General features: G+C 46.9%; 1 protein-coding gene across 3 annotated transcripts in view; it reads left to right on the top strand.

Moving 5' to 3' along the window:
- The window catches only part of DLG3 (discs large MAGUK scaffold protein 3), a 51,594-nt gene extending 26,967 nt beyond the window's left edge, over positions 1-24,627 (top strand). For all 3 annotated transcript variants that reach the window (XM_010973623.3, XM_074359623.1, XM_074359624.1), the window contains 11 exons: positions 252-366; positions 12,416-12,592; positions 12,839-12,914; positions 13,740-13,839; positions 17,478-17,519; positions 18,851-18,901; positions 19,490-19,591; positions 20,179-20,351; positions 20,741-20,850; positions 21,191-21,282; positions 22,352-24,627. In XM_010973623.3, coding sequence (XP_010971925.1) covers positions 252-366; positions 12,416-12,592; positions 12,839-12,914; positions 13,740-13,839; positions 17,478-17,519; positions 18,851-18,901; positions 19,490-19,591; positions 20,179-20,351; positions 20,741-20,850; positions 21,191-21,282; positions 22,352-22,458 — 1,145 coding nt within the window. In that variant the 3' untranslated portion in view covers positions 22,459-24,627. The remainder of the gene's footprint in view (positions 1-251; positions 367-12,415; positions 12,593-12,838; positions 12,915-13,739; positions 13,840-17,477; positions 17,520-18,850; positions 18,902-19,489; positions 19,592-20,178; positions 20,352-20,740; positions 20,851-21,190; positions 21,283-22,351) is intronic.
- The last annotated feature ends 2,556 nt before the right edge of the window (positions 24,628-27,183 follow it).

Raw genomic sequence — 27,183 nt, 5'->3', positions numbered from 1 at the left:
TTGATATGTCCAAATGTTACTCCTTTTTCAGGTGTATTCTTTCCTTTTCCTTCTATTACCCTGGAGGTGGAGAGGAATCTGTCTTTCTGTGCTTGGAGGAGGGACTCTGCTTATCAAAGCAAAGATTGACTGGGCTGGCTCTGGCTGCTTTGAAGCCAGGGGTGCTCCCGGCTCTTTGGCCTCTGGCATGCAGGCCCAGTGCAGCTTCTTGGGTTCATTCTTCCCTGTCCTTTCCCTTGTCTCCCTGACAGAGTACAGTCGCTTTGAATCGAAGATACATGACTTGCGAGAACAAATGATGAACAGCAGCATGAGCTCTGGGTCTGGGTCCCTCCGGACGAGCGAGAAGAGGTCCTTGTATGTCAGGTAAGTCTCACTTTGGAGCACCAGGCGTTGTGCTGCACTAGGGGAGCTTCGTGCCAACCCAGCCCTTTTTGTTTAATTAGTGGGGTAGGGAGGGTGTACTCCCAGTACTAAAACAACACTTTGCACTGTATGCTCAGGTTGTGTACTTTATGGTCAGTATCTCCTCCCTTTTGTGAGCTGGCTTCTTCCTTTTCGTTCATGAATGACTCAGTACGGGAAAATTTCAGTTTGCTCTAATTGTAAAAGACTGTTGGGTGATTGTTGCTAGTCAGCATTCAAATAGCACTCAAATGTTCAAAGTACTTTGCTTGCAATCTGTGATTTGAGGGGAAACTTGGCATTCCCCCTTCCACATATGCATAATAGACATCAGAATTTGTATCCAAGCACATCAGCTATCATTGTGTTCTGGTACAGGGTCTCTTTTAAAAGACCAAAGAACTTACAGGTTGTTGCATTCTGGTTTTTTTGTTTGTTTTCAATTTTGTTTCCTCGCTCCCTGCTGCACTGGTCTGCTGTATCTGAATCATGGGACATGGGATGGGATGGTGGACGTTCCTCAGGAAGGGTGGGTGGAGGGAACGGCTATATAGCATTGAATGTATTGCTGCTGAAAGCTATCCTGATACTGTCCAAGGTTGAGCTTCTGACCTTTGAGACATATTATAATACTTTCTCAGGTCAAGGTACAAACCTCTTGGGGAGTTGGACTGCTAAATGAACACTATGGACTCCTCCTAGAAATAGAGGTAGTTTCCTTCTTCCTGCCTGAGCTTCTTGGCAAAACTCCAACAGTCAGGGCGAGTACATTGTAAAGGTTAAAATCCTCTGAGAAAGAGGTGGTGGGATTACTCCACTGAGCCGTGTGTGTGTGTGTGTGTGTGTGTGTGTGTGTGTGTGTGTGTGTTTAATGCTTGGGTGGGGAGGTTGATACCTGCTGAGAGGTTGGGAGGGGAGGCTACATTTGCCAGTTACCTGGCAACGTGACATCTGCTCTGTCCTTGGGGTTTGAGATGATGAGAACCAACCCATGTACGTGCTAACTGCAGTTCTTCTTTCAGTGCTTGATTTTCTTTTTCCTCAGTTGCTAGTCCCTGAGCCTCCTGCAGGGAGAGGAGCCAAGGGAGCCCAGCTTCGAGCCTGAAGCCCACTAGAACCCTTCATGGTTATTTTCTAAGATGAACCCTCTGCTCGACTCCCTGTGTGTTGAGAGCAGCTTTCTTCACATTTGCTGTAAAGAGAGGAGAGCGGGAGGAAGGCTGGACTAGTCACTAGTGATCTTCTCAGTTTCCTGTTTTCTGTCACTAAGCCCTTGCTCTGGGTCTGCAGCCTAGACACTGGGGTGCCAATGCAGGGAATCAGAAATATGCTGCCCGCAAAAGGGTAATACTTACGTGATTTGGTCAGGATTGTTCCGTTCCTGTGCTTCCAGCCCCCGCAGATGTGGCACTCCAGTGTGCGTGGGAAGCTGCTCTTTAGGCAAGACAGTTTCTTTGGAGAGCTTTATTTTTAGATTTCCCCTCTCCGCCTATCCTGTGCTAGAGCTCTCCCTGCTTGGGCAGGGGAGTGGGGCATTAGCTCCCAACCTGGAAGACCTGGAACACCCTTCTCTGGTCCTTGCAAGGGATACATTCTGTCTAATTCTGGGGAGGAGGGTGGAGACTGCACTCTGTTTCTAGTGAATCAGTTTATACAGTTTATATCATCTGCCCTTAACCTTACGTAGATAACATCCAAGTAAATATGGTTTAGAATAGTGGGCATTTGTTGTCACTAGATTTAATCAAGGGAAATAATGTTTTATGGCTAAAGCAGTGAGCTAAAGTCCTTCACTAAGCTTACCCTCTTCTGGAGCCTGGCTTGCTCTATTCCCTTTTGTGCCTCTTTTTGGACTTTTTCTTTTAACTTTACACTGGCTTCCTTTTGCTCAGCATTTTAAAATATTCAAGTTTATTCCATTCTTAAAGGAAAAGAAAAAATTCCCTTATACCAATAGTCCCTTAAACTGTTGTCTCTCTTATTCTGCTTACATTTGTCAACTTATGTGCCAGGGAACGCTAGTTCCTCAAAATGTTAAGTATTGTGTGAAAAATCGGCTCAGTAAGTTGGGCAAATGCAGGATTAAACAGGAAAATAGGGTTCTTTACTGTGATTAATCTCCAAGAGAGATTGTACTAGGCAATGTTTCCCCAAAAGATAGGATATTTAGAGAAACCCGCCTTAGCATCCAAGGTTGGGAAATGTTGCAGTCGTCTGTATTTGCTGCAGCTGTTTCTTCAAATTGACTCTCTTTCAGTAGGAAAGGAGGTGTGTATCTGCTTTTCAGCATGGTGGTGTGGTTCCAGGCAACTCCAGAAGGCTCTGTTAGGGATCAGCAGTGACCACTTAGTCGTCAAATTCAGTGACTGGTTTGCTGATTCTCTGCCATTGGTCTGACCTCTTCACCACATTTGTTCCCATGAATTACCTGCTTTCTTCTTTAAAGGCTTTCTTTCTACCTTGCTGATCATTTCTCAATACCTTTCATTAGCTTTGCCCCATAAATGGCAAGTTCATTTATTTTCACAGCTTCAAATCCTGTCATCGAGTAAATGACATCTCTGATCTCTTTACTGAACTTCAGATCTGCATATCAACGACTTGCTGGACACATGCCTGCAGCTGTCCTCCCAGTGCCTCATAGACAAGCAGTGTGTTCCAAATGGAAGCCCCCCTCCACACCTACTCCTCACTTTCCTTATCAAAGTTAATTGCATCACCTTATCATGTGGAAAAGGGATTAGATTTGTTCTGTCACCCAAGGCAGATCTCAGGTCAACATAACGAAAAAAGAGCTAATGATTAAAATTATCTGAAAATGGAATGGACTGCTTCCGGAGATAGTAAATGTGATCTTTTGTCACTGGACGTGTTACAAAAGAGCCTGGGCAGCCATTTGTCTGGGTGTTGTAGAGCCGGTTGAAGCTAGAACAACAACCTGGACACATCTGCTCAAGAGGCTTTCAGTAGTCCCCAGTGTCTTCATAATGAAGGGAAACAAACGTTTAGGGAACACTTGCTCTGCATTAGGACCTTTGTTATTCTCTTTAAACTGCTTTTAAAATCCTTTTAATAATGCTACAAAGTAGACATTATTCTTCTCATTTTGCAGGTGAGAGAACTGAGACTCCAGTTTGACATCTAAGAAGTTCCAAAACTAGAATTTGAACCTGGTTGCTCTGACTGTAGAATGTGGTTCTTTCAGCATTTCCCAAACTTGCTGACTGATAGGCATCCGCTGGCGTGCTAGTGAAAATGCAGATTCCCAGTCTCCTATCGATTTGGATTCACCAGGTTTGGGAAAATGTATGTTTTTAACAACAATCAGAAAACTCAGGAATGACCACTTGTGTATCACAATAGACATTTATTTCTGTTTCACTCGAACAGTTGAACATTACACGTAATTTAGCTCCTGCCGCATGGAAAGCAGTAAAGCACAGGTCTGAGAACTTGGGCATGGTTGTGGCGGTAGATTCATGGAGTCAGTAGGTGTGGTTCCTGCCCTCCAGCAGCTTGCTATCTACGCAGAAGATACTGAGCAGCAGGTGGTTTACATGAAGGAACCCTTTTCAGTGGGCTTTCACCTATAATTCTGTTTGCCGTTGTTTCCCCTTGTGACATGCTTCTCTTCCCTTCCCTTCCCCTGAGTCTCTGTCCTCCTCTGGTGTGCACAGGGCGGCAAAGCTATTTGAAGCAAATAACACCCTCTTGCAGCTGCACTGAGGCTGTATAGCAGGTGAAGCCCCAGGGAGCTGCAGCTGCACTAACCACAGGGGAGATGGGGTTTGTGGGGTGGGGAACAGGAGGAAGAAGGAAAGAGAACAGTGTTTGGAAAGCAAAACTGACTTTTAAAGTCACTAGTGACTTAATGGTAAGGCTTTCCCCACCCTTCACAGTACTAGAATCATTTCTTAAACAGTATAGGCAGGGTGAGCAGAGCCCCTCTTTCTGCCCAGTCTAGGGCCTTTGCTCTGCTGGTTAATTTGCCTTCCACATTGGAAAAGTCCACAGAGTATGCCTTGGTTGAGCCTTTTGCTCAGGGTCAAGGCGGCTAGATATTTAATTCAGGCCATTCAGACTGATGTGAAGGTAGTAAAAAGACACAGGGTAGGTTAGAGTTCCAGAGACCACCACGTTCTACACTCATGTTTTATTTCATTTTGTTTATCTGTTTATTGAATGAATGAACAAAAGACCTTATACTCCAAAGGTTGCTAAGAGGCTTGATAGTACATTTGTAGAAATAGCTTTTGAAAGTCTGTTCCAGCTAGCCTGGCTGCCTTCTTTGCAGCCACAGGACAGCATCAGGCGTTTTGGGAGTCCTGGCCTTCCGACTGGCCATCTGCCATTCCCGTCTTCTTCCCGCTCTAGGAAGGAAATCATGTTGGGGCATCTGCAGTCCTGATTCAAGAAACAGTGTCAGAAATATTGGCTTGGTCATCAAAGAAGGCTGGAAGATGCTCCTTCTTGCCAACAAGCTGTAGACATTAATTGTGCAGCTACCGTGTGCTTAGCTGAGGGTGGTGCTTGGAGGAGCCATACTTTCTCTTGTTCTTTAATGAGTTTCAATAATTGATTAAGATGCCAGTGAGGTAATAGTGGCAGGCTTCACTATCTGACAGAATTTGGGAGTGATGATAATCTGCATCTTAAAAAGCAACAACAATTTATGTAGTATTTGGGGCTACCAGAGGGTGGGGCAGAGTTTTCCTGTATCAGTGATTCAGGAATTGCCTGTTGCTACATCTTATACCCCAAACACCAGTCCTGGACCTGTGCTCATAATCCCCTCAGCTGATCCAACAGGTGCTGTGAACCCCAAACATTCACACATTGTAGGTCTGTGAATGCCCCTCTAACTTCATAATTGTCCTCGAAGGCCAGACTACTTTGAGGTAGACTAAAGGAGAAAGGTGCCCTCCCCGCTCTCCATGTTCCTTATTCAAGGTGTGCCACGGAGACCGACTTGCTGCCAGGTGCATTCGTTCCTCTTGTGCAATGACCCATCTTGTGTCTACCTGAGTACTCAAGTTTGGGCTTTTGAATTGCTCTTTAGAAGATGCTAGAAATTTTAACTCTCGCACTAAGGTCAAGGGCCACTGAATGACTGCTGCTTTATAGCTCTCCATACATGCTTTAGATGGACCAGGCAAGGGAAGGGCTGCTCAGTTTTCAAGTAATATGTGCCCTTTATCCAGTATTTTCTATTTCAGGCAGCTCAGTCTGCTATAACAGATACCACAGGCTGAGCGGCTTGAACAACAGAGATTTATTTCTTGCAGTTCTGGAGGCTGGGAAATCCAAGTTCTAGGTGCCAGCAAATTCAGGTAACTAGTGAGCCCCCCCCCCACTCCTGGCTTGTAGATGACTACCTCATTGCTGTGTCCTCACGTGGCCTTTTCTTGCATGTGTTGTGAGGAGAGAGAGCAGTGTTTCCTGTTTCTTTCTCTTCTCATAAAGGCACTAATGCTATGATGAGGGCCTCTCCCTCGTGACCTCATCTAAACCTAATTATCTCCCAAAGGCCCCACCTCCAGTTACCATCACATCGTGGGTTAGGGCTTCAACATACGGATTTTGGGGGTGGGAGGCACACAGACATTCAGCGCATAATACTGACCAAAGGAAGAAAGTTATGTCTTAGACTCCAGCTGATATGGGAGGGAAGACCAGTCTGAGGGATAGTAACTGGGAGGGTGTTCTGTGTTCCTTGCCGCCGCCTGGTCTCATCCAGCATTCACGAGCATCAGACATGACCTCAGTCCTCAGAGGGCTTCCCCGAAAGGTATACAAGATGAATGATTAAAAAACCTGCAAGTGTTAAATAGTAATAAATAGAAAATATAAAGGAAAGTCACTGCTAAATACCTAGTATGAATTTGGAAGGAGGAAATTTGGAGTGGGCAGGTTCACGGAGAAGGGTGGGACTTGGGTTGGGCTTCAGAGGAGCCGCTGAGGGCACAAGGGGACAGCCAGGGCCTCCCAGGCCAGACAGATGGCTGGAGCCACAGGCAGAGAGGTGGGCATGCTAGTAGGGGAGCGAATGGAAGCAGCGCCTTGCCTCTGAGGCTATAGTGCTGAAGTGGTGTTGTTTACTTGGCTTTGAGAAACCTGTCTGACCAGTTTCCTTGGAAGTTGCCATTTTCTTTGCACTCCTGTTCACTAAGACACCAGCGTAGCCCAGCCAGGTGCTTACGATTTCTCTGGATCTTTCAGACCCAAACTTTAAAATTTAGGACCTGAACTGCAGAGACTTTGGCCTGGTAATCTGTTTACTTTGAGCTGATTATATTTCTGCTTTGGCTGAAAGGAAGATTAGGCAAAGTCCCTCAGAGCACATGCATCATCCCTGTGGGCAGCTCTTAGGAGATACCGTTTGAAAGGTCACCACTTAAGCAACATATCTTTCAAGACCTTTGGCAATTCTTTCTCCTTAGGAAGAGAGGCAGTGGCATTTAAAGCTGCCGTGCTGAAGCTTCGCTCAGGAACTCCAACCTGCAGACCCTGCGAACTGAGCATCTGCGTTCCGTGCTGGTGTGACTTGGCTCCGGAAGGTGGCTTCATTGCCCACTTTCTATTTTTATGTGCCACATTTTCCCTGGGCCATGCTCTTTACCCTGCTCTTAAGATAAATCAGTATTTTCTGGTCTGGCCATGATGTTTGAGAAACTACAGGAAAACCTAAGATCTGGCTCTCCCTTGCTTCACAGAGGTACATGGCCATAACCAAGGAGGAATATATTCAGGGTTGAAGAATAATCTTTTATGTAGACCACTCACTATGATCTTGGGCTGCGGATTGTAATATTTCCGTAAGCTTTGTTCTCTCCTGACATTGTGGTTCCCTCTGGCCTGACCAGTCCTTAACTTGGAGGTCTCCATGAAATTCTTTTTATCTAGATCCAGAAAGGATAAGGAGTTTCTGAGGCTTCTAGTCTCCCAACATGCCATCTTGTCAGTAAGCTCACACACACAATGGGACCAAGGTGACAGAGTGGTTAATTATGGTCTCTCTTTAGGTATCTTGGAGACAAATAGGTGTTGCTTTTGTTTTTCCTGCTTACTCTCAGTTTGAGTCACAGGTTGAAAGGTTGGGCCTTACATGTGTAGGATTTTTGATTTCCAGGACAGTGGTTCAGTCTGATTTAAAAGGGGTGGTATGTTACTGCCTTGACTTTCACTACTACTTGCCCTAAGGATAAAAAGGGGCCGGCGGGAGAAATATCCATGTTGTGGACAAAGGTGCTCTTTGATCCTCCTACCAAGCCTGACCTGAGGCATTTGTAACAAGGTACCAATCCCAGTCACTTCCTTAGGTTTCCAGCCTGTTCCTAAGAGATAACTGTTACTGCTGGATGACCCCAGTTTAGCATGCTCCTTAAATATCTTAGGTAGGTAGTCAGTATTTTTTCAAAATTTATTAAGGCCTAGTTTACTTACTTTTTCTGATTACATGAAATATAATGTCATTTGAAAGGTGGTTTGATTTTACTGCTCAGGCCTGTTCTTTTTTACTGGATTACTTTCCACCTGAAAGTTTAACCTGGTAATGATTAAAAAAAAAAAAAAGCTGAGGCGATGAAGTTGGTCACATAGGGCCTCCTATGTGAATGCCAGACCCCTTAGCTAGACTCCAGGCTGCCCGCAGGCAGGCCCTGGCCTGCCGCTCTCCCCAGTCCCCCGTGGTGTGGCCAAATACAGGTGCTACTGACCCTGGCACACACCCTGTGCTGCTTGCCTCTAAGCCTCTGCTCACGCTGTTCCCTCTAGCGGGAAGTGCCTCTCCCCATCTCTATCATTTGAAATCCTGAACCTTCGTTGAGGCCCAGTTCAAAAGTCAACACCTCCTCATAGCTTCCCCAACCTAGATATGACCTGTGCTCCCTCTGAAGGCTTTTAGGCTTGTCCTGCCTTTGTGCCTCCGTATAACACGCTCTGTCAGGTAGCATGCTTCACAAGACCAAGACTGATTTTGCTTCCGTATCTCCCATCTAGCAAACACAATGCCCCTAAGTAGACTTAGTGAATGTTTAAATAACAGAAGAAAGGTATTTTTCAGATGTAACCAAGTGGAGAGTTACCTTTTTTTTTTTTAATGTGATTGTGACTTAAACCTCACGAAATTTTTCTGAGATTTAAGAGCCCTGGTCTGAGTTGCCCACCATACAACTCTAGATAAGGCCCTGTGTGTATCTGGGACTGGTTTTCGTTTTCTGTGAGGAAGTTTTCCAGCTCTTAGTCAAACAAAATTTCAGCAGGAAGAGAGACAAAGTAGATTTAGAGAAAATCCACATCACGGATTTGGAAAACAAATCAAGATCATGACGATGAAAGGGCTGTTGGAGGAATTAGGAATGTTTAGCCTGGTAGAGAAGACCTGGGAAAGACTCGGACTCATTAAATGCTTGTGCTGGAAAGAAACTTAGAGAATATCAAAGGAGTTTCCTTTATTAGATAGGAAATGGGATGAAATGACCTTTGAGGCTCCAATGTTTGAAGCTCTTTTCACATTTGCAGTTCCAATTGATAGAAAAGGAAATTCTTGTTAATTCACCTTTTACGTTCTCAACAGAGAATGATCAGTTGAGTAGTTCAGAATTGCAAATTCAAATACCATGCTGCTATGTCTTTAACAAAATCATAGTTTAAAAAAAGCATTGTCCATTCTGTTGTTCAGTATTGCTCACTCAGAATTAATCAGACAGAATCCAGGTAGACTTGGTTACCACTTTTTATTTGGAAATTGCCTTTTTCTCCTTGTTTGCCAGGGAATTTAGAGCTGAACATGTTCCTCATATGAAGTAAATGACTCAGGTCAGGTGCCGGGTATGTTTCTCCACTTTTTTTTTTTCTCTCTTTTAAAATGCTTAGAAGAGTACCTGGTCATATTAGATGCTGATAAACATTTCCTTAATTAATGAATATCCTTAAGAATAGACTGTTGTATCACCATTGAAAATATTAGTTTTAAAAACTAGTCAATGATATGGGAAATATGATATAATTTCAAGTGACAACTTAAGGTTGCAAAACTGTATATACATACCATGTTGCCAACTTAGTGAAGTATGTATTTTTTTTGTTTGTGTGTTTATTATACAATACCACAACAGTATGAAGAGTTACTTAAAATTACATAAAATGTGATTTTTCTTTTTTTAGGCTTTATATTTTTCAAATGTTCTATAGTGAGCTTATATTATTTTAATTTAAATTTAATGAAATTAATGCATATGGGTAGTTAAAAATCTCAAATATTACAATAGCAGATGCAAGAAAATTTAATCCCTTGCCTATTTGCCCCTTTTCTTGCTCCACAAAGGCAACTGCTTTCAAATATTTTAACTGTAACAGAAAGAAGTGGTAAACCTAAATAGCCCTCTATGTGTTAAATAATGGAGCTACAAAATAATAGGGATATAGAAATATAGTCAAATGAAAAATTAGGCATGTATTTCCACCAGGAAAAAAAAATAGAAAAAGTTTATAGGAAAGGTGGGTAGTCATCTGTGGATACCACTTAGATAATGATGTAAAATGAAATATTGTCTAACCAAAAAGTGTGATATAACTAAATTGGGATGGCAGGGGAGAAAGAATGGGTGAGTGCTATAGAAGACCAGTGCATAATGTCTAAAACGTAAGAAAACAAAAGCAGAAAACAAGAAGGACCAAGAGGAAGCAGTTGTTTAGAAATATGTTAGAAAAGAAAAAGAAACAGCTAAAATATTTGAAAGCAGTTCCTTTTTAAATTGACTTACATTTTTTAAGAGTCGTAAAAGGAACACATGCCTGTGGTTAAAAAACAAACCAAACAGTTCCATTCCTGACACGCAGTGGGAACTGCTGGCATTCTCGTTGCCTTGGATCTGTGCTTATTTTGTTTTTACTTCATTTGTGTTATGTGTTTTAATATTGAAAGGTATCCGAAATTCATCCTGGAAGTAAACTTGCATATTGGTTTTATTTAAATCTCATTATGTTTAATAAATTATCAATAATCGGATTCCTTCATCCAGAAAATATGTTTATTAACTTTACTATATGTCCTCTGGCTTCTTACTGCTGTTGCCAAAGGTCAGCATGGTTCTGTGAAGTGCTAAAATATATATTGGATTGTCCCTGTTATGTTTTAAACTTGTAACCAGTAAACTCTCCCTTCTAATCTTCTAGTACCTCATCTTAATCTCTCCTGACTCATTTAAACGTCTTCCTTGCTTCCTTCCTTCCCCAAACTAATTTGTGCTGAATTCAAGCTCTGTTCTTTTCCTTGCTACGTTGGTTTTAACCTTTGAAGCTCATTTTTAATGACATTTAGTGTTTTTCATTGTCACTTAGGACAAGGTCTTCACTCTGCATGTCTTTCTGGGAATGTCTGACAGAATGCCTTCCTTGCTTTAGCACACTCAGTTTCAAATGCAGTGCAGATGCATTCAGACTTGATTCTGTCACGTAGAGCCCAGAAAGATCCTTGTGGGCAGAGGGCTTCCTTAATCTGCTGGCCTTGGCCTCTCTCCTTACTGTTTTGAGTGTGTAAATTGAGGGAGATAAAGGACTTTTTGTCAGTTTGGATATTTTCATTTTCAACGAATCTGACACTGATTTCTCAAGGATTCTGTTTTAAGAAGTTTCAGAAGTAGATGTGTATTTCACTCTCCACCATTTTCCTACCTTCTGTATTTCATTTGGGCCTACCTGCACATGGGGAAATAGTATGTTTTACTTTGCAGCTTCCAGATGAGCCACAGACCACTCTATTTATTGCAGGTAGTAGGCTAAGTCTTGGAACTAATTTTGGGAAATCTGCTGGGCTGTGTGTGCAAAGGTGTTAACAGAGAATATGAAGAATTAGATTGCAAGTAGAAAAATACAAACTAATCATGGAAATCACCCATTTGTGGTGACTCCCCATGAGGAAAGATCCAGTGGATGAGAAAAGTAGACACTTTGATGCAGGTTAGTTTGTTCCCTGAGCAGGGGGCTCTGCTGTAAAGTACCAGCTTCACCAGAGCCGAAGTCAGTGGTGCATCCTGAAATATTGAGCTTGTAGCTTTAGTTTAAATTTACCTTCACATCTGCCCCCTTCCTGTGCTATTCCATTATACATGAGGGCAGATTAATATTCCTAAGGCTCTTCTGATGTGTCACTTCCTTACTTCCACATCTTCAGGGGTCACTGGATGAGGTTTTTTTTCAAGGCCTTACAAAATTTGCCCTAGACTTTTATTTTCAACCTCATTTTCTATGATTCCCCACTGCAACCAAGCTGGCCTCCTCCTTTTTCTCGGTCGTAGATGGCATAGCTCTCACCCCACCTTCTCCTAACTTTCCCTTTAATCTTTACTCTCAATGTCTTGTCAGAGGACCTGGGTTCTGTCCCAGGTTAGTTAGGTGTGTGACCTTGGTCAAGTTTTTCTTCCTCCTCCAGCGTCTGTTTCCCCGTATATGAGAGAGAGAGACTGAACTGGGAGACTTCTTTATTGGGGCCCCTTCAACTTCATTATTGTTTGGGTCGACATCAGCCTTCGCCTTTTTCCTTGGCTGCACCAGAACACAAGGCTCTTTTTTCTCTTTTGTGTTTCTATAGCATTTACCATTCATTATAGTTAACATTTTTATGTCCTGTCTTCAACTACTTCTTGGATTTGTTTGTAAACTGAGAAAGCCCTAATTTACTTACTTCCCTAGGATGTGGATCAGAGAGAGGACTGGCAGTGGGGTGTTCTGCTTTGGACTTCCACTTTGTGTCCAGAATCCAGGAGGAGATGGGACTTGTGAAAGATTTTCCCTTATGCGCTTTGTTGGGAGAATGGGATGTTTCTTTGAGAAGGGGGCACGTATTTACAATGTCAAGACAGAGAAAAGGATGCAGCTTCCTGAAGAATTCCTTCAGTTCTGCAGAGAGGCTGCTGGCTCTGTGCTGTCTCATTGGGTGGGCCTTTTTCTGCCATCCTTCCATCCATTTAGGGTTGGGACGACCACTTCATCTTTCACTCTGCATTTTCAGGGCTTTGTTTGATTATGACCGGACTCGGGACAGCTGCCTGCCAAGCCAGGGACTCAGCTTCTCCTATGGTGACATTCTGCATGTCATTAATGCCTCTGATGATGAGTGGTGGCAGGCAAGACTGGTGACCCCACATGGAGAAAGTGAGCAAATCGGTGTGATCCCCAGTAAGAAGAGGTGAGTTGTCATGATCATGAGAGAGGCTTTTCTTGCCCTTTTCTTGATACTGATTTCTTTTTCACCTATTAAACTATGAGTTGCTTGAGAGCAGTGGATGTGCTTTGTTACTTCGTTTTGGTAGAGAGTTGGTGCTCAGGGCATGGTTATGATTCAGTGAGCCCAAAATGGCTGCTGTGCCCACTGCAACCCACTGCTGAGACCATGCACTGGCAGTAACAGGACTTCTTTCTGACTCCGAAACAGGGTGGAAAAGAAAGAAAGGGCTCGATTGAAAACCGTGAAGTTCCATGCCCGGACAGGGATGATTGAGTCTAACAGGGTAAGTGGGGATCCCCAAGGAAGTCAGCCAGTATGTGAAGAGGAGTAAGAAGCTTGGAGTCTGCCTGGTGGATAAAAGAATTGGGGAGCACAAAAGAATATCTCCTTTTCAGGGGGTTGTCTCTGTTCTATCAGAATACTGCCTGCTTTTCAGAAAGCAGAGAGAGGGCACTGAAACTCTATGGCCAGTGTATACTCCCCCCGCCCCCTTCCCCCCAGGTAACTGACTCTTGAAGACGTGTCAGAGGTGGACTGTCTGGAAGGCTGACTTGCTTGGGCACATAAAACTGCCTGTGGGCGTCTCCCTGGCTGCAGACCCTTTTCAGAGCTGTGGGGACCCTGAACAATTCCTGGCCTCGTCATCCAGCCAGGAAGGCCATGCCCAGAGCTTTGATTGTCCTTCATACCAAACGAGGCATGAGGGCTCTTTCCATTCACCCCTCTTCTTGTGTGAGCTTCGCAGGCCAAAGAACTTCCGGAGCGGTAGAGGGAAGAAAGACACAGAGTAGGTGACTCTGTGTATATCAATGGCACCTTAGGTCATGTGTCCAGGAGGCTACAGTGACCTCTGTCCTTTAGGAAGTACCAGTGAGTGCTGTGAGTCTGGATTAGGTAGAAACCTCTAACATCCCTACAACATTTTCCTGTAAACATAATTTTCCTCTTACATCAACTTTCATTTAATCTCATAGACTCCATTTGTGAGAGATGTTCTTTTATTTAGCTCACCATTGTCACCATTTTAGTTTTTCTTGCATGCTTTAAAATCCATTGTTCTGTTTTTTTTTCTTCTGTCCTTCCCCTCCATCTTCATGTTCTTTCACAGTCGATCAAAACGAAACGTAAAAAGAGTTTCCGCCTCTCTCGAAAGTTTCCATTTTACAAGAGCAAAGAAAACATGGCCCAGGAGAGCAGCGTACAGGAACGTAAGTAGCAGCAGGGAACAGAGAGCAGACCACCCACAGCCCCGCCCTCTCTTCCTCATTTGCACCTCCCCTTATGAGAAGACGGGAAAGTGTGTGTGTGTGTGTGTGTGTGTGTGTGTGTGTGTGTGTGTGTGTCCGTGTGTCCGTCCATCCGTCCATGTGTGCATGTGTGAGTGTGTGTACCTGCTAACTTGTGGAGTCACGGTAGAAGTTGATCTGCACAGGGAGACCTTGGATCTTTTGTGTCCAGTTCCTCACTCTGGAAGACTGTTGGAGGCTCTGAGGTAGAACTGGTTCCAGGGCTGGCGTTGGAAGTGCCAGACTGAGCTCTGCTGTGGTGGTGATGAGCAGTTTTCAACCACAGTGTCAGGTTTAGAAAAATGGTTTTTCAAGAAAACCAGATCTAGAGACTCAGTGTTGCTCTCCTGGCTTCTTCCTGTTGTTTTCTTTCCCTTATCTTCACTTATCTATGTCAAGAGAAGACCCTTTTCTTCCATGGACACCTGGAGTCGGGCCTACTTCTTGAATTACATGAATGTGTGTATGTACACTGGATGTCCAAATGGCTCTAACAGACTCACTGTTCTTCCCAGAGTGACTACAGAGCCAGCCTTCAAAATGCAATCTTCCTTGCTTAAAAGAATTGACACAGAAGGGGGATTACTCAACATTGTCCAAATAAAGATGTATTGAGAACTACAAAGCTCGTTTGGTAGAAAAGGGCATAAAGCTGAGCTAAATCAACTTTCAATCCTGAGAAATATTCTTATTCTACCATATGCCTCAGAAATTAGCTATTCTCACCCCAGTCTTTAACACCAGGTCAGGCTGGTTAAATATTTGTCATGTAGCTCATGGTGAATTATGAACCTCAATCTTCTGCCTCACAAAGAAGGGTCTTTGGGTCCTGGGCTGTTGGGATGGCAGGAGACTGACTAGTTCCGATAAGGAATGTCCTTTCTCTAGGTCAGCCTGATCCATGGATACATAGGTCATTGGCATCTGGGGTGGTAGCTAGTAGATTACAAGGGTGCCCTCATCCAAATGAAGGTTAGGGCTCAGTCCTGGGTGGCTCAGTAAGAAGCACTAGGTACAGTTGGTTCTGCTTGTGAGCAGTAGGAGACAATCTGAGACAGGCCCAAGGCGAGGTCAGCACAGTTCTCCGGACGAGTTCCAGAACCTCTGCGCTGAGCCCAGCCTGGGGACGGTTTGCTCTTGGGTGACCCCGCTGAACGGGGAAGGGGATTGGCTGCTGGATAAGAGTTGAAACTGCCTAGTGCTTATTCTCCAGAAGCTGAGCTCATCCCCTGTGGTATACACAACTCAGGCCAGCATTGAAGGCCACGCCTCAGACTGCATGAAGCTTACCCTGAAGGGTTTGGACAGAGTGAGTCAGTATTGGACTAAAGCTCCTTGGGATGATGGTAATTCTGCCTGCGGATCTGCCATAGATAGATGTTTGCTCTTTTATGCACCGTCAGAGGGAAATGGTGATTTCAGGGACAAAACAGAGAGTTGGGCTCTAACTACAGATTTAGTTAAAACAGATACTCCGAGCCTTGGTAAGTCACCTGTCTGTCCTGTCGGCCTGTATGCTGTAGACCACCTCAAAAAGGTTGTCCACTCCGAGGCATTCTGGCAGCAGATTGGGCAGCATAAATCCGTATCTGACCTGGGACGTTCTTTCTGTGGCAAAGGTTTCACAGTAGTTATAGGTCTTCATAGTATTTCATACTTCTGTCACTAATGCTCACCTGGCTCTGTATTCTTCCTTCCCCTTGTCTTTTTCTCTCTTTTCTCTCTTCTCCCCAATTCTTTCCCTCCCCCCCTCCCTCCCTCCCTCTTTGTCCTTGCTGTCTGTGAAATCAGGACTTCCCTGGGTTAAGTGACGATTATTATGGAGCAAAGAACCTGAGTAAGTCAAACTTACACACTGTTAACTGTATTTCTGGCATGAGTGGAGATTCTGGGGTTGGGGGAACAGGGGACATGGGTGAGGGCAAAGGGTGAGGGGAGGGCAATGTTCATGAGAACTGATACCACAGCAGGAGGAAGTAGAAGTGGCTCTGAATGTCACACTTTTGCTCTGGTTCCCTGGTACCCTAATAAAAGCCTATCATTCATGTCTGTGCTTTTCCTTTTGTACCTTGAAATGGTGCGGAGCCATCTTGGCATCCCACCTTCCAAGTGAGATGGGCAAGAAGCGCTTCCCAGCGGTGACCACCCAGCTTGGGTCTAGCCTATTTTTGAGATGTGGGGTGCCCGCTGATTGGATTCTTCTCCCCGTGATATAGCACTAAAGAATTGGGCTTGAGAATTAGCTGTTTCAGTCTTTCTAAGTAGAGGTAAGAGTACTGTGAAGCTCTTTTCCCAACATGCATCTGGGATGTCCCAGCAGGTCCAGAGGCCTCAGTAGATGGCCGCAGGCTGGCTTCCCACAGAGTGTCTGTGAGGGGGTGCTGAACGGGTGGGGGCCTGAGCAGCATTTTGTGGACCATGTATATCTAGTGCTTTAGCTTGGGAAAACTCTGACTGACCTCTCCCCTCTGGAAAATAATCCTAGAGTAGAAAATGAAGGGACCTAGATGGCAGAGCCTTAGCGTCCATGCCGTCCACACAGGCACACACACACATGGCCATGCCGGGCGGGTTCTGTCAGCATATACTCTCCTTCCATAAGTAATAAAGGTGTGAAGGTAAAGGAGCTTCCTTGTGGAGTTGCTCAAGAACTAGCCATGAGTGGCGACTGAGCCAGTCCTTCCTGGGGGCCACAGCATATCACGGTCTGGAACAGTGTCATCTTGGCTGAAACGAGCAGTGTCTCTCTCCATAGTTTGTTGTGTCCATGTTTCATCCTCATTCGCCTGTTGTCTTGGGAGCAGTGGGCTTTGTTTGGGCCAAACTATGCTTCATGCCTCCTGTGAGTGCAGCTGCTCTGCCCGCACTCAGATGTGGGCAGGTCCCAACAGTCTGAGATAGGAGAGCTGTTTTGTCCTCCAAGTGTTCTTTGCTTGTTGTCTCTGTGTTTTGACATGTCTGTCTTCTCGTGGATGGAGGAGCACTCCCCCTCACCGCTGAGGCCAAGCCCTGCTTCCAGGTGGCAGTGGCAGGAGAGCTGTTGGTCCTTCTGAATGGCCAAAGCATCATTCCCTGGTGACTGCTCAAACGACCCAGTGCTTACCCTCTTAATCCTAGAGAACCACACAATTTCATATTTTGGGGGCTCTATCTGGGGAGAAAATTCAAGAGCAGCCTGGTCGCTGGGCTTCTCTTTGCTACTGTCACTGCTGTTGCCTTCCTCTTGTCAGCCTTGGGAGGGGCATTTGGGGATAGAATTTGGAAACCATCCACGTTAGTTCTTTTGATTCAGATGAAGAGGTTGCTGCCAAAGAATGGAAGCGGGTAGTCTATAGGGAGGGCCTTAGCAGACCAAGAGGGTCCTGGGGACAAGTGTGAGGTAACCAGGGGCTCAGGATTGGAGCTGTGCCTCCCAGCTAGTAGCCTGATGTGACAAGCCTCCTGTGGCCTGCCTTGGTCGGCAGCTCAGTGTCTGGCTCCTGGGGCACTTGAGTTTTGTGCCGCGTGTGACCTCTCAGTGGTGTGTTCTGAATCGGAGTCTCTTTCTTGTTGGCTTGCAGAGGGAGTGACATCCAACACCAGTGACAGCGAAAGCAGTTCCAGTAAGTGTGTGTCATTCTCCCCCATGTTGTGTAGTTTCACCATGTGTCCCAGCCATCCTCATTCCAGCGTTGCACGGCTGCCATTTCTGTTCAGAGGCTAGTGCTTCTTTTAGCCATGTACACTTGGAGATCCTGGAAATGCTGTGGCCATTTTGTCCTTATAGGATGGGGTTTAGGCCATGGATTAAAGGAGAGTGTAAGCCCCACAGTTCTGGCCAGGACCTGACTTAAAAGCATCCCTGGGACCCTGGGAAGGGTGAGCTGCCAGTGAGTAAATCCCTGCCATGGGCACCATGGGCTATAGGTGCTGCCAGTTTTACAGATGTGCTCAAAGACCGAAAGACAAATGGCACCTGCTGGATATTGTCCTGAAGTGCCTTTCCAGGTTACTAGTACCTCTTGGGTTAAGGCTTGGTGTCCTTGCCTTTTAGCTGGGCTAAGTGATCAGATAACTGCGAAGTTTTCCTTCAGAGATCCTGTGAACAGGCCAGAGAAGCCACAGTTCGAACCCCATGATGTTTGGGAGCACTGGTCTCTCAGGATTTGTGGCTGGAGGCCCTGTAGAATCTGCCCAGGAGTCTTAGGCTCAGAGGAAGCTAGTAAGCTGGCATCATGGGGCTTAATGCAGATATGACTGCCTTCCTCAGTGCTGTCGTCAGCCACTTTGGGACTTCCTAGCGCCCAGCACCAAGTGGCTTGGCAACTGTTTTAGGAAGGGCTCATCATTGCTAGGATATATGGAGCTCTACCATGAGGGGAGAGCAGGGCTCAGCACTGCCCTTAAAGGGCACTGGGGACCTTAGCCCAGCCTTGTGCCACTTTTCTGTTTGCTGCTTCCAGTGAAGGGGGGATAGGCAGACCCTTGAAAGGGCAGAGTTAGGCTGCAGCTTTGGGGACCTGCATGAGTGCCCTGACTCCCTTGTCCACAGATGAGGGGACACAGATGGTATGTCTCAACCAGTAGAAGCTTCCTTATGATTTGTACTGAAGGAAGAAGGCAACTGAGTACAGTTGACTGTTACCTCTAAGAACAGTTCTTAGAAGTTGGGGTGGTTTTTGGTAGAGGCTTCATGGCTTCTGAGTCATGTCCCTTTGCTAAGCCATATTTTGCTGAACGAGAGGACTCCCGACTCTTGTCCTAGGGGTGGTGAAGGGCTTCCTGTGCTTTTTTGCCAACAGGAAGTAGATAGGCCCACAGGGCAGGTGTTAGCAAGTACCACTTGACAAGGCTGTTTTCTGGCACAAGTGGGGGTGACGTGAATGTTGTCGGGAGATGAGGGCACAGGGAGGCTGATTATAAAGTGCTAACATGTCTCCCTTTTTTGTTGCAGAAGGACAAGAGGATGCTATTTTGTCATATGAGCCAGTGACACGGCAAGAAAGTAAGCCCCTTTCTGAGAGTCTTGCCTTCAGGCTAGTCTGGTGGTCATGGGGCCCAACCCAGCGGTTGGCTGTGGCGGTGGAGGGAGGAACGTGGCTCGTTGAGCCTCCAGCCCCTGGGCGCCACCTTCTCTTCTACTTCTCCCTAGCGTTAGAGAGAAGGGGGAAGCCCCCCCCCCCTCCCCAGTGTGCATCACTCACTATACCTCTGCTTGCTGCTGGGATGCCTTCTGAAGGATAGGACAGATTGACAAGCACGGCAAAGGTCGATTTCAGTTGGCGTGGCTGCTGCTTAAACAGAGGTCCTGGTCCCTCTTTTCAGTGGTTGCTCTGAAAAACCATGCTCAGCTGCTGGTGCTCATGCAGATATTTCTCCTGAATCTGTTGGAAAGGGAGATGCTTCTGATTTCAGACTTGCCTTGGACTTAGGTATTCTCAAATTAAAGGTTCTTTGATATCTTTGTAGTTAGAAGGCAGAGGACGGCTGAGGATGCACTGCCCTGTCTGAACGGCAGCTCAGAGCCTCAGTGCTCTAGGCAGGCAGGGAGCTAGGACAGGCCTCGCTGACTGTCTCTGTGCTTGCTCTCCAGTTCACTATGCAAGGCCTGTGATCATCCTGGGCCCAATGAAGGACAGAGTCAACGATGACCTGATCTCAGAGTTCCCGCATAAATTTGGATCCTGTGTGCCACGTAAGAGCCCAGGAGGTCTTTGTGAGGGAGGTGTCGGTGCCCTGGGAACTGTTGCTCTGGTGTTTCATGGAGCCCGTGGCCGGGTTCTGCGGTTCTCTGGAGCAGGGTGTATCTAACACCCTGGAAGATGTTAAGCAGTGATCCATTTCCTCAAGGCTGATGGGCTTGGGAGGACGAAGACATCAGGCCAGCCTGCTCGCTCCCTTAGAGAGAAGTCTGGTGATGGTTTGGAATGATTGGATGCCTGGGGGGGGGGGGCGCCCAGCCCATGTGCAGGCGTGGCTCACTGGATGGCTTGTTAGGCTTGCTGGCTCCCGTACCACGTTTGGCATCCTCTCTGCCAGGCCTTGGCCCTGGAAACCCCACCTTTCTGGTCCAGTTTAAGCTAAAGTAGATAGTCCCTGTTTGTGCGACCTGGCGGTTCAAAGAGACATGGGCAAACAGACTTCTTCCCAGTTACTTTTCCCCTCACTCACCTGAAAAGCGCTGGAGTGGCTCCAGGCCCGGGTGATGGAGGTACAAGTCAACTCGTGGCTTGGGGCTGGTTGTTGTCCTTGTGCTACAAAGCATTTCCTTTCTTCCTGCAGATACTACCCGGCCTCGGCGTGATAATGAGGTGGATGGGCAGGACTACCACTTTGTGGTCTCCCGAGAACAAATGGAGAAGGATATTCAGGACAACAAGTTCATTGAGGCAGGCCAATTCAACGATAACCTCTATGGGACCAGCATCCAGTCAGTGCGGGCAGTTGCGGAGAGGGTAAGGAGAGAGGCGATGTTCCTGTAAAATTATTCTCAAAGGGAGCACAGAAATGCTCCTGCCGAAGTTCCCCGTGGATCCTCAGCCTTCCAGCACAGGGCCTACTGAGTGGCAGTGCTGACCAGGGCCTTGCCTCCTCTGTGTGTTCCCAGCCCCTAGAGGGAGGTGTCTATCTGCCTCATCCATGCAACTCACCCCAGAGCATCACCCACCTGTAGCTGCAGATGTGGCCTCTTCTAGGTAGTAGAAGCAAAATGTGAAGCCTGGATACCTCAGAGGTGGAATCTTCCAGGTCTCTGGGCAGCCCCATGGTCCCCCAGGTGGACGTTTGGTTGGCACAGTAGGTAGACAGGGACTGAGTGGGCTGATGCCAGTCTTTGCTTTTTCAGGGGAAGCACTGCATCTTAGATGTTTCCGGCAATGCTATCAAGAGGCTGCAGCAAGCACAACTTTACCCCATTGCCATTTTCATCAAGCCCAAGTCCATTGAAGCACTTATGTAAGTATTTCCTGAGACTTCGACTCTCCCAGCTAGGAAAGGGCCCTGGAGAGGAAATAGAAAATTAAGTGGGTTGCTGGGCAGTGGTAAGACCCAGTGGGCACCCAGAGGAAAATCTGCACCGAGCTCTGCTCCCTGGGGGCTTCTTTAGATTCGCGTGCCCATGCGTGTGTTCCCAGTTGAGCTTTTAAACCTGAAAGGTTTGAGGAAGATGTTGAGCCATGGGCCAGTGCTGCTGTCAGGGCAGCAGAGCAGCTTTTCAGGGAGCCTGGAGCAATCTTTCATGTTAATTGAAATGCAGAATCTAATCTGGTACTATTTTCTTTCATGTGTTTGTCAGGGAAATGAACCGACGGCAGACATACGAACAAGCAAATAAGATCTATGACAAAGCCATGAAACTGGAGCAGGAGTTTGGAGAATACTTCACAGGTAAGAATCCCCGCTGCGCAGCCAGGGTAACGTGGGAGCAATGGCCGCCTGTTCTGTGAGTGTTTCCAATAGGCCTAGACACCTTGCATAGAGTTTCTGGATGCTTTTGAGCTCAAACCTTTCCAAAGTACTCAAGTGCCCTCCAGCCAGAGGAGTTTAGCCAGTTTATGGTATCAACCACCATCAGCACGTGCTGCCTTATGTTCATTTTGTCTTCCTGTTCCTACTAAAATTGTAGGTGCCCTGTTTTGTCTCCCTCTCTCCCACACCCATCCCCCCATTCAGCACTTGGCCTTGCATGTTTTATGTGCTGGATAAATGTTTGTTGACGATGACGATTCCCTGGCATGGTGTTCGGGCTGTCCATATGTGCGTGTGCTTATTTGGTACCTACTTTAGAAGGTTAGTTCCTAAAAGGTTGGGAAGGTTTCTGTGTAATGTGGTGCTCACCTTTTAGAGTACAGTGACATGTGTGTGCAGGTTGGTGCTGAGTAAACTAGCTGGTGGTGCTGCTAGGTTAACCCGGGACAGAATTCATAACTGTTCGCGTGCCTTGGGTTTTGGAGCTCCCTTTATTGTTAACATCCGTATCCTTGTTTGCTGGGTGACCTCTGAAATAATGCAGATGTGATGGCCCCAGGAGCACTGCGTCTTGCCAGAAATTGTGGCTTTTAGCTCCTTCTCTGGATAACTGGGATTTTCCAAATCTTCTGGCAAGGCTGTGTTACAATTACCAGCTGCTGGCCTCGTGGCAGCCAAGAGTAGCATAAGCTGCAAGGTCTGACATCTAATAGGTGCTCAATAAACATTTTTTGAACAACACATTTTCCCACTTATTGCTGCTCAATCTCACTTTCTCAACAAGTTGACATCGAGCTTGGGGCCTGGAGTGCCCACCAATTTCCCCTGAGCCCTGGGCTCCCAGGTGGCTGACTAGTGAAACTGAAGCCCATATCCTCGAGCGCCGCGTGTGGGGCTGAGCTGTGGGACTGTTGGGATGGGCCAGACTACCGGGGTTTGGGGGGTGCTGTGGACCACAGTAATAATTCTGTTTTCCTCTTCACTTCAGCCATTGTACAGGGTGACTCACTGGAAGAGATTTATAACAAAATCAAACAAATCATTGAGGACCAGTCTGGGCACTACATTTGGGTCCCATCCCCTGAAAAACTCTGAAGAATCCCTTCCAACCATTCTCTTGTGAACAGAAGAAATCAAGTCCCTCTTCCCTCCTCCCTCTTCATTCCTGTCCCCACGGGGAGAACAAATGACTACTGTTCTTATCCCCTTTTTTAGATATGTCCAAAAAATTGAGTTTTCTAGTCCTGTTCTGTTTTTTTAAATTTTTGTTTGTTTTAGTTTATTTTTTGGGATGATGCCATCTCACTCATCATGTGACTGTGCCCATTCCTGCATGGACCTTTCCCACGCACTAGCACAGGTGCATATCCATCAGAGTCATTGTTTTCATAAAACCAAGCAGAAGTGAAGAGAAGAGAGGAGGACTGGTGGAAAGACAGACTCTGGACAGCTGCGCGGCTTGTGAACGAGCCCAGCGCACCGCGTGAGGAGATGCTCCCGGGCATTTCTCCAATCTGTACCGCTGCCTCGCGGCTTGGAATGGTGTGGCGTCACGGCGACAGAAAGTATCTTATTTATATATAGATATATATATGTAATTTATATAAAATATATAGAAATTATTATATATATATATTATACACTCTCATATAATATATATATATATATTCACACACATTTGGACTAGAAAATCTATGGAGACTTCATCAATGGTACTGTGTTATTAGAGAAATGCTTTAATTTTCATATTCCAATCAGATGGCATCTTATATCCCAACTGGTTGGGGAGGGAGTGAAAGTGGTAGTAAGCGCTGTGCCGAGGGCACCCTCATTTGGTCATTCTCTTGAGAGCTGGGCTTTTCTCTAGGAGGGGGTCAGCCGGAGGCCAGGCAAGAAAGGGCTTCTGCCTGGGGGTGAGAGGCTTGGAGACGGCACCCTAAAGCAGCTGCCGCCCTTGGGGCGCAGTCAGGCCTGTGCGCGGGAAGAGAGAGAATGGCTAATGGTGCTCCGTGTTAAATTGCCGATTGTTTTATGCCACCTGATGTGTCTGCATGAGAGGTTTCCTTTTTGTTCATTTTTAAGCTGCTGTTAAACCAAAACCATGTTGTGCTACTGTGTCAGCCTTTTCATTCTTCCAAATTTTACTTTTACTATTTAAGTGAATGCGTAGAATCCAATTTGATCGTGTTCTAAAGGCTCGTGACGTTCAGGAAGAGATGGGCCTCGTGCTAGAGTAGGTGACCCAGGCTTGGCCGTCCCGTTAGCGGAAGGGGAAGTGGGGGCGGGTGTGAACTGACAGGAGCTGTGGCCCCGTATCATAACATGTCCCTTCACGCACCTGCCAGAGCCACGCTGGACTTAGTTGAGGCCCTGTCTTTGGGCCCACAGGTGGGGACAGGGAGTCACTTGCCTTCCCAGTCTCTGCTGGGACAGTGGGACGGCACTGGGCTTGGCCAGCCGCGTAATGAAAAGTTTGATTTGGGTTTTTTTCCGCAGCTGCTTCATATGCCCTACCTACCCCAGGCCCCTCACCAACAGCTGGTAGCTTACTGTTTCTTCAAGAAGAAAGTAGATTTTAATGCTGTCAATTTTGAGCTGTAGAGCTAAGATTCACTTACTGTTGACATGTGAAACCTTGTTGCTTTTTCCCAGAGTCAGACTGGCAGTGATTGTGATCAAGGGAGTTTTCTTCTGACCCCAGATGCAGGCGGCAGCTGTGGCTCAGGCCCCACCCCACCCCACCCCACCGTGCTCCTTTGAAGCCCCCGTGCCTCCCTCAGCTCCACACAGGAGGCATGACGCAGGGGAGAAGAGCGCGGACATGCTTGGCCCCAGGTTTGAGTCTGTTGTTTCCTAGCCCACTATGTGACCACCAGTGCAAATGACACATGTTGAAGATGCTTTGAGCGCTACTGGCCAAATTTAGGACATCTGTTAACAGTTCTTCTACCAGCAGGATGGGGCTAACTGTAAAGTGTGGGGCCCAGAATGTGGGTAAAGAAAGGGCAGCAGCTTTACCTGGGCAGTACACTGGATTGGAAGAAAGAGGGGTAAAGTGGTGGCCAACCATGCCTCTGGTGAGGAGGGAGTGAGCAGAGAGTGTTGATTTCTGTGATGTTAAGCGATGTGGTCTGAATGATGCTCAACCCTCTACCCCTCCCAGGAAAGAAAAGCAAAGATTCAAAGTAAGCATGACACTAGTTGGTTTACCAGTGTTCCTTCCAAGGAGACATATATTTTTTAATAAATGATAGTTGCAATGAACTGTGGCTCAGAGACCTTCTTGAAGTAGTTGAGAGGGGAGGGTGGGGGCCCAGGAGTGGGAACAATGTCCCAAACCTTTCTTTGGGGGCCAGAAAGCTCTCTACTTGGTGACCATCAGCTGAAGTTAGGCATTCCTCTGGGTGGTTCTAGGCTCCTGTGGTCATATCAGGTCCTTTGTGAAGGCTGTGTGCTCGGTCTTCTACCCTTGCCCCCAAAGTGTCCCAGATAGCTCTGGTCAGGTGTGTGTGGAGGGCACCCATGTCCCTGGTGGTGAAATGCTGACATTTTCCTAAAAGGTAAACGAGATGGGAGATGCCTACTGCAGCAAAGACGTTTGTTAGAGAAAGTGGGAGCCGAGGAAGTGGCAGAGAACTGAGTAATAAATGTGGTAAAAGCTGGTCTCCCAGCTACCAGGAAGCATTAGCACTCAGGGGAAAAGGAGGGTGAGACGGGCCCAGAGTACAGATCAGGGTGGTAGTCACCCCGGCAGTCCTCTAAAGAGAGGAGGGGTGATGAGAGCAGTATTTATGACATGGCCGATGTCACCACAGCTTGTGTGGAGAAGCCTGAGCAAGTCCTGTCGTAGTTCAGGTCCAGACTTATGACTGGATGAGCAACCCTGGTGTGTGTGGGCCGAGCCCTAGCAGGGACAACAGTCCTTACCCATTTGGGGGGCTTTACAGTTTCCCGCATCCTCCCACTTGCTAGGAGGCAGCCCGACAAAAAGGAGCCCCCAGAGTGCTCTGTGGGGTTTTAAGGAAACCCTGCTCCTAAGTGCAAAGGGACCGAAGAGCTGGCCTCTAATCCTGCTGTGCTGAGACCCTGGCTCACAGCTGCTGTCCCTCCTAGAGGAGGCACAGCTGGAGCAAACGCAGCCTCAGTTGGAACATACTGAGCAACCTGGAAACAGTGGAGGTGGATGCACCGACCCAAAACCCTGCTGTCGCCTGTCCCCACAGGGAGTCAACACTGTGACCTCTCCCTGGCTCCACTGCTAACGACGCAGCTGATCACGCCTCAGTTTCTTCATCTTTAACAGACCTTACATGAAAACATTCATAGGATGATACTCATGACTACATAATATATTTATTCAGATCCAAATGACCAACTTGATCTCAAGGTGAAAGTACTTCTAGAAATTAGCTAATGAAAGGAAAATCTTTACCAAAAGCAAATATGGATGTTGTGCTTAAGGATGAAGCTAATGTGGACACAGAAGGAAGTGGGGGTTGAGAAGCAGGACTGGGACGAGACTAGAGAGGAAGTGCCCTGAGTGGGTCAAGGTTAAGCAGAAAAGGATGGGACTGAAAAGGGACACTGGGCTTGAGCAGAAAGGTCAGGACTAAAAGACAATGGAGCCCTTTCCACGGGGACGGTGCTTGCCTGGTGCCAAACACCGGAAGGCCACGGTGTCAGAAAACCTTGTAGACACAAGTGGTGCTGAGAGCCTGAGCTTTATCAGAGCACCCACGGTAGACGCTTGCCTGGGTGCCTGGTGCGCTTTGCCCAGGTTGGCATGGTGCTCGCTTATCTCCGAGATCCCAAGTTTTATCCTTCATCTCTGTCCCCACCTAGGATTTCATGGCCTCGATTCCACTAATCCTCTTCTCTGTTAAGTCAGTCTCTTGGCACCTCTAGGACATTCTGTTACTGCAAATAACCTTCCGAAGCTCAAATTTCAATTTCCTCAAAAGCCTCTCTTCCATCATCACTTCCAAGAAACAGCGGAATGGCCCCTGCACACCTTGGTTCCTCCCCAGCCAATGGGGTCTTGGTAGCGCTTTCCTGGAGCGGGTTGGGGGGTAGAAGAGCTGCTTCAGCAGTGACGCCCTACCTAGATTCTCTCTGCAGTGATGTGCTTGTTGTCACAGTGTGATACCCACGAGTGGTTTCCACATTACGCCTAATGAGCTCCCTCCGTGTCCTGTCCCTCCCGGGCAGTGGCACTCATCAGAAGCATCTAGCATCCATCGAAGGGCTGGAGAGTGGGTGGTTTGAGAGGAAGGATTCAGACCTGCCTGCTAGCAGTGAAGAGCATGTGCAAGAGGCTGTCCTGACTGGCCTTCCTGTCACCACAGTCATCCTCCCCATAGCTGACAGAACTGGCTGTCTAAAGCACCCATCCCGCCCCTGGGGCCCTGTCCCCTACAAGGAGAAGTCCAAGCTCCTTAGCGTGATCCTTCCACCATCAGGCCTTGGCCTTTCTCCCCTGCCTGCTCCAGCCATGAATTCCCTGAATGCACCGCAACCCTCTTTGCTCACTTTTTTTTTTCTGTCCGTAAAGGCCCTTGCTGCTACCCCATCTTGCTAACCTGGAAGACTCCTCTTCACATTTTAAGACTTGATTCAAGAATTCTCCTCCTCCTCTGCTGCCTTTCCTGAAACACCTCTCCCTCCCGCCCCCAACGCCATGGGTCAAGTTGATCACTCCTTCCTTTGTGCCCTATTAGGCCCAGTCAGAACTTCTGCCATCATTGTAACAGCCAACATTTATTTCATGCTTACTATGTGACAGGCCCTGTGTTAAGTGCTTGATGCAGTTTAATTCACTTA

Source organism: Camelus bactrianus, chromosome X, assembly GCF_048773025.1.
Source record: "Camelus bactrianus isolate YW-2024 breed Bactrian camel chromosome X, ASM4877302v1, whole genome shotgun sequence".
NCBI lineage: Eukaryota > Metazoa > Chordata > Mammalia > Artiodactyla > Camelidae > Camelus > Camelus bactrianus.
This window is presented reverse-complemented; position numbering and strand designations above follow the sequence as displayed.